The sequence below is a fragment of the Phyllopteryx taeniolatus genome, chromosome 5 (assembly GCF_024500385.1).
Source record: "Phyllopteryx taeniolatus isolate TA_2022b chromosome 5, UOR_Ptae_1.2, whole genome shotgun sequence".
NCBI lineage: Eukaryota > Metazoa > Chordata > Actinopteri > Syngnathiformes > Syngnathidae > Phyllopteryx > Phyllopteryx taeniolatus.
Genome location: NC_084506.1, coordinates 16,028,912 through 16,036,566, shown reverse-complemented (window position 1 = coordinate 16,036,566; position 7,655 = coordinate 16,028,912). Strand labels below are relative to the sequence as shown.

Sequence of the window (7,655 nt, the reverse complement as noted above, 5' to 3'; positions counted from 1 at the left end):
ATGGTAAAATAATTTAAACCCTGCCCCTAAACTTCTAGCCTTACTGCCTTTCCACCTGGTCTCCTGGACACACAAAATATCAACCTTTCTCCCAATCATCATGTCAACCAACTCCCGAGATTTTCCTGTCATAGTCCCAACATTCAAAGTCCCCACATTCAGTTCTAGGCTCTGTGCTTTCCTCTTCTCTTTCTGCTGAAGAACCCGCTTTCCACCTCTTCTTCTTCTTTGACTTCTACCCACAGTAGCTGAATTTCCAACGGCGCCCTGCAGGTTGACGGCGCCGGTGGCGGACGTTGTTAACCCAGGCCACGACCGATGGAATTCTTTGGATGAACGCTCATATTTGTTTGGCAAAGTTTTAAGCCGGATGCCCTTCAGTGACCTAATCCACCTCGTAATAACACCATCATGTTGCAACATAGCAATTGAACCAATCAGAGGCTCTCTAAACCTGTGCAAAGGCGCAGCGTGACGAATCTAAAGTCTGATTGGTTCAAAAAAGAAACAACATTTTTAACGGTGTGTGTGTGTTGGGGGCAGATTACATTTACATGGCAACATACAGTTGCTGAAATCTGACTGGACAAAAAAAAAAAAAAAAAAGATACCTATACTGTACACATCTGGAAGCTGGGCAGCCAAGACACACACTATGAAATGACGACAAAAGACTTGAAAATTAATTGATATATATTACTATATATTAGGCAGCACGACTGGTTAGAGCGTCTGCCTCACAGTTTTGAGGACCGGGGTTCAATCGGCCGGCCGCCCTGTGTGGAGTTTGCATGTTCTCCCCGTGTCTGCGTGGGTTTTCTCCGGGCACTCCGGTTTCCTCCCACATTCCAAAAGCATGCGTGGTAGGTTAATTGACAACTCTAAATTGTCCATAGGTGTGAATGTGAGTGTGAATGGTTGTTTCTTTATATGTGCCCTGCGATTGGCTGGCAACCAGTTCAGGGTGTACCCCGCCTCCTGCCCAAAGATAGCTGGGATTGGCTCCAGCACTCCCGCGACCCTTGTGAGAATAAGCGGTTCAGAAAATGGATGGATGTAGATCAGTGCTTTTGATAGTGTTGAGGCCAGCAGAGAAGGCTCAGAAGGCCCTCACTGCACACCGCCGCAATCTACAATAATGTGATGACGCTCTGGGACGTTGTACCTCATAATTGATGACACGCTCACATGAATCCTCCTTTGGGTCTGAGGCAAAGCGATGGGACGTTAACTTACAGAGGACAGAAGACAATTATGCTTGTTTGGTTGGCATGGAACTGATCCAGCTGTTATTACCTTTTTTTCCTGTTTATTCCTGTGCTTGACAGCCTGCATGCCATGTTCCTAGTGTTTCTTTTGACAAGACTTTTTAATTTTTTTTTATTTGTATTTTTTTTTACAATAAATTTAGTCAACTGATATCTAAACTATAAGTTTGAAAGGATAAACACAAAGCTACACTTTTAACTTTTGTAATTTCAAACATAATCACTTTTCATTTAGGCTACCAAAGAGAGCATCTCGGTAACAATAGTATTCCCAACAAACAGTACACCTGCTTCCAAAGCACATAAATAACACAAGTGTGCTCTCTCAGCATTAATAGCAGCAGTAAATGGAAACCTCATTTATTGTGCAAATTGTCAGTGCTTCAGTGCGATCAGTATCATCTTAGCATCCAACGCATTTATTTGCTTCTATATATGTTTACTTTTCGCTTTCTGCCAGGCAGAGACGTTAAATGTAACAGAAGCAAGCTTCGATGGATACAATAAAAGCTTGGCTTTTTTTAATTTATTTTTTTAACACTGCCTCTTTAATCTGTTTTCTTTTACCCACCTATGGGGGACCGCGCGAGGGAACAACAGAATCGTTCTGACAAACCAGACTGATCTATTTACTGACCTATCAGAATCAGAATCAGAATCATCTTTATTTGCCAAGTATGTCCAAAACACACAAGGAAGTTGGAGCTGCTCTAGTACAACAGACAGTCAATTTACAGAACCCTTTGGAAAAATAAAGACATTGACAAAAACAATTGTGCAAAAAGATGCAGAGTCCTCTACCACTTAGAGTAGTTCGAATGACTAATATTGCAATAGTCCGGTGCAATGACCATTGTGCAAAGGGCGCTGAGACTTCAGCCTGAGCTCCTCTATTTGACGGGCTAAAAGGCGACAACAACAGCACATCTGCGTAAGTTGTGTAGTTACTCAACAATGTGGAAATAATGACATAGCCTGGAACGGTGCTTCATTAACATACCATTCAAATAAGGTGGGAACAAAGTTAAATGTTAGAATCAATGCTGCTCCTTCAATGTTTTTGCCACATATAGCAAACTCTTTATATATTGGCAACATTTCTTACTTGAAAAAGGCATGATTTTCATATATTAATATGATGATTGAAATGAACTTCAAGATGATCCCAAGATTGATGACTCACGTGTCAAAGATGTTGTCTGTCAAGTTTCATTTTTTTGTGATTGGAGATGAAATTCCGTTTTGGGGAGGGATCTGGGAGTGTCTGATAAGTTGTTTTATTTTACAAGTACAGGGGTACCGACATATGCGGTTTCAAGGCTACAAACAGCGAGCAATGAACTAGTTTGTACAGCGGCGTAAGAATATGTCATCACACAGCACAAGGCACGCTCAGTTACAGCCATACTGATAGTTTTTCATTTATTTTGTATTAATCGCCTTTGAAGTATTTTTCATTAAAAAAAGATACTGCAATCATGACTTCTTACTGCGTTAGCATCAGTTAGTGATAGACTACAGTGTGTTCCGACTTGCGTACAAAATTGTGTTACAATGCCACTGTTGAGTGGGGCCGGCAGACCACCTTGGGTCCCTCGGTGTGGCACGTGTCCCGTCCATCGGGCTGCTCTCGGGTGGACCCCTGGGCCCGATCCTGCCCCTCGATTGATTGGGTGGGGTCCTCAGCTGCCGCGGTGCAGCCACAGTAATTACAGGACACCTCTGTCAGTCTTTGTGCATGTAAAACGGTATCAATTCACTTGCCTGTATCCGCAGACACACACCCCTGGGACTCTTTCACTGGGTGTGGGGTCACGCCATTACTGCGACAAATAACTCAGGAATATGCAAATCGCTTGTGTATCCCCTTACTTATACTCTCGTCCTGTAGACTTTTATAATTTACATAATTAATGCCACCGCACTTCAGTTGTACACCCGGGTTCACGACCCTGGTCCTGCATGGGTCTTCTCCTGTCCTTGTCCTGTTCTATCTTGTCCTGTCCTTCCCTCACAGGGTGTAGCACTCCAGCCCCATGCAACACTCATATTTAATCTTTCATTGTTGTACATAATGTAATGATTTACTTCTCTCATCCTGTTTACAATTAGTGCTTTGTCTTTTGTCTTGGTTTCTCGCTCCCTTCTAGAAACTTTGTTCTGTTCGAGTGATCAAGTCTGATTCTCAATAAACCTCAATTATAATACTAAAAAACCACAGCGGCAGCTTAAAAACTCCACTGTGACACAGTAAAACTGTTCCGGCATAAAAGGGATACAGATTTTACATTCTGCTTGGGTTGCCAGTGACTCACGTTGGTCCAAAACCTGTATGGCAAAAGCAGAACAGCAGTGATGAAGAATTTTTTGCTTTATGATTTGATTCCATACTTGACTTGCTGCGGCTCCTCCTCTGATGTGACAGTGACGTACACATTCTCAACATTCCAAGGCTGTCAACTGAACGTATATAAAGCTGCTCGTCGTCTTTCAGCATCAAGCATCTAAAGGTAACTTTCCATCCACTTTCCTTACTACTGAAACTCTATTTCATTTGACTTTTTTCAAAGTTAGCTGCAATTTTGTTGTACGTGGTCACATTTAAATGTAAAACTGCTATTTATTGTTAGAAGACTGAAGAAATGTTTTTTCACTGTAGATGGCATCTGCTCTTCGCTTGTTGTTCCTCCTTTGTGGGATCAGTGGACTGTTGACTGGAGTCGTAAGTCAAAATTGTACCCGCTAACTTAAAACATATACTTACGATTCAGTTTAATGGATAGGTGTATGCCTTTGTGTCAGTTGTTCTGCAGTTTGATTTTAACATGCTTTTTTTTCTTCGCAGTGGTCTTACCCTATGACTTATTCAAAAAGTTGGTAGCTTTGACTCATTAGTTTTTCAAATGAACCATTTCTCAAGTTCTGTCAGCACTGATACCAGATTTGAATGACATCTTGTTTTGTTCCCAAAACAAAAATTGTGTTGCAGACATTAACTGTCCTCAAGACTGGACTCAGTTGGACTGTAAATGTTACATCTACCAAGATGAAGCGAGGAGCTTTGTAGATGCAGAGGTATGAACGTACAAGTGGTGATGTAGTTCCCAAACAGATTACAGCTATTACAACCCCAATTCCAATGAAGTTGGGACGTTGTGTTAAACATAAATCAAAAAAGAATACAATGATTAGCAAATCATGTTCAACCTATATTTAATTGAATACACTACAAAGACAAGATATTTAATGTTCAAACTGATAAACTTTATTGTTTTTAGCAAATAATCATAAACTTAGAATTTTATGGCTGCAACACATTCCAAAAAAGCTGGGACAGGGTCATGTTTATCACTGTGTTACATCACCTTTTCTTTGAACAACATTCAATAAACGTTTGGGAACTGAGGACACGAATTGTTGAAGCTTTGTAGGTGGAATTCTTTCCCATTCTTGCTTGATGTACAGCTTCAGCTGTTCAACAGTACAGCGTCTCCATTGTCATATTTTACGCTTCATAATGTGCCACATATTTTCAATGGGAGACAGGTCTGGACTGCAGGCATTTGCTAAAAACAATAATGTTATCAGTTTGAACATTAAATATCTTGTCTTTGTAGTGAATTCAATTAAATATAGGTTGAACATGATTTGCAAATCATTGCATTCTGTTTTTATTTATGTTTAACACAACCTCCCAACTTCATTGGAATTGGGGTTGTACAATCAGTGACCCATCCTTCAGTTGATTGCACATTTTGGTCCCCGAGTCAAAAAACATTTCCAACTGTCTGATGGATCTGAATGAGTGTAATCAACATTCTATACTCTTTTTCCATCAGGCCGTCTGCAGCATTCTTGGTGGGAATCTGGTCTCCATCCACAATGACCTGGAAAATGCAGTTGTTCTTCAACTCCTTCGAGCTGGTGGTGATGGCACGACAGCCTGGACTGGACTCCATGATGCAATTGAGGTGAAACATTAACCTGTACAAATGTCGTGATGGGATCCTGTCACTTGCGTTCAGTAGAAGTAATTAATGCCACATAGAATATGAATAATCTTGTCACCAGTTTAAAGGAGGACGGTGTTGAGTTGAGTAGCTTCTTACTTAACCAGATATGTCCAAAGACCCGCCTGGGGGCCAACTACGGCCCGTGGTCAAATTGTATCTGGCCCACAGCCTCTGTCATAAAATTTGATAACGTCTGGTCCGTATCCCTGTTGACCAGCGCATAAAATACTCTGCACTGCATCGCTTCAACTCTCTTAGGCAGCAAATCGGAGCGTTCATGGCAGAAAAGGGACAGCCTATGCGAGAACTACGTGACCCAGTTTGGCTGGCTGATTTGGGTTTTCTAGTTGACACAACAAAGCACTTGAACGTGCTGAACACTTGCCACCTGTCACAACACCAGCCCGATACAACACACTTCCCAGCGCTGCAAAAAATCATTACCAGTTGACTCATTCAAATCTCACTTTGCCCACCGAGAGATTGACATTTGTCAAATATCCACTGGGAAGTCTTTAGTTTTTTTATTTTCTTTCATGATGAATCGTAATTTTTTTTATAATTCCTATCACCCAACCTTAACCTCCATACGCAATACTCAAAATCTAGTGGGACAATGTTGGATGTGGAACCAATCGAACTGGATTACATTGTGACAAGCAAACAGCCGATGCAAATCCCAGCAGTCGTTGTCTTCACCTTTGACATATTCGAGAGTGTCTTTGTCTTCCAGGATGGTGACTACATATGGGCTGATGGCTCTGAAGAGGATTTTCTTAACTTTGATGTCAATGCTACTCCTGACCCAGAGCCTAATAGCTCCACTGGTAACTGTGTAGAGATTGATGAGAGTGGTAAGTAAAATCTGTGATTAAAATGTGCGAAGAATTCAATTCTATTATACTTAAACCTACTGTGTATCTTTTAAAGACGGACTTTGGCAAACGGCGGCCTGCACAAATGACAATGTCTACATTTGCATCATGGATGTCTGCGGCTAATCGTTCATCTTACCATACTGTCTTCTGTCACAAAGGAATGAGTCATGATGACTCAATGAGACAGTATTAAACTAGTGGTGTCTTTGTATTACTGGGTTCATTATAAATCTTTTCTTTTTTCCACAATGCTCAATTGTTATTGACAACAAATTTGTAACTTCAAGGAGCATCTCTTTGGTAAATAAAAGAACATCTCTGCATCAAAACATGGTTGTTGTTTTTTCCAACACACCCCATTTTAAACTTGATTTTATTGCTTTGAAAAAAAACGAAAAAAACAAAACTATAAAATAATTTTAATAATGAAGATATAACGGTGCATGATCATTCATGATTACAATACGAACCACCATTAAAGGACTTTAAACATCCATCCATCCTTTTTCTAAGCCGCTTCTCCTCACTAGAGTCGCGGGCGTCCTGGAGCCTATCGCAACTATCATCGGGCAGGAGGCGGGGTACACCCTGAACTGGTTGCCAGCCAATCGCAGTGCACATTCAAACAAACAACCATTCACACTCACATTCACACCTACGGGCAATTTAGAGTTGTCAATTAACCTACCATGCATGTTTTTGGGATGTGGGAGGAAACCGGAGTGCCCGGAGAAAACCCACGCAGGCACGGAGAGAACATGCAAACTGCACACAGGCGGGGCCGGGGATTGAACCCCGGTCCTCAGAACTGTGAGGCAGACGCTCTAACCAGTTGCCCACCTTCCCGCCGACTTTAAACATTTGATAAAAATTAGAAATTCATCACGTTTATTGCCACGTTCAATGTAAATATAAATAAGGGGATGGAGTCAATGATGACATCAATATACAGTAGCTCCTCTTTGTTCTTTCTCTTTGCCTCTGACCGGAAATTTGTCTCATTTCATCTCTGCTGTCTTCCATTCAACATTAAACATGTGCATACTGTAACTTTAAATATGGTGTAGCTATGCTACATTTGGAGTGTGTCAATCATTAAATAAGCAAAATAATTGCCGATGACAGCCAGTGGATTAATGTGGAATCAGAATCAGAATCAGAATCATCTTTATTTGCCAAGTATGTCCAAAACACACACAAGGAATTTGTCTCCGGTAGTTGGAGCCGCTCTAGTACGACAACACTTTGAGACATAAAGACATTGACAAAAAACAGTCACTGAGCAATAAGGGGTTAATAGTTATCTGGTAATGCCGGTACATTTTTTTTTTTAAGATGCAGACTCCTCTAGCACTTAGAGCAGTTCGAATGACTAATATTGCAATAGTCCGGTGCAATGACCATTGTGCAAAGGGCGCCGAGACTTCAAGGAATGTATGCAGTTAACCAGTTAAGTTAACCTGATTTAAATCAATGGGGGGAATCCTGCTCAAGAC

General features: G+C 41.1%; 1 protein-coding gene across 1 annotated transcript; it reads left to right on the top strand.

The window, feature by feature from the left end:
* The first annotated feature begins 3,858 nt into the window (after positions 1-3,858).
* Positions 3,859-6,488, top strand: LOC133477841 (galactose-specific lectin nattectin-like). Its single transcript, XM_061773074.1, has 6 exons — positions 3,859-3,990; positions 4,114-4,141; positions 4,258-4,343; positions 5,108-5,239; positions 6,015-6,135; positions 6,212-6,488. The coding sequence occupies exons 1-6, from the start codon at positions 3,928-3,930 to the stop codon at positions 6,280-6,282; spliced, it is 501 nt and encodes a 166-aa protein (XP_061629058.1). The 5' UTR covers positions 3,859-3,927; the 3' UTR covers positions 6,283-6,488.
* Positions 6,489-7,655: the final 1,167 nt, after the last annotated feature.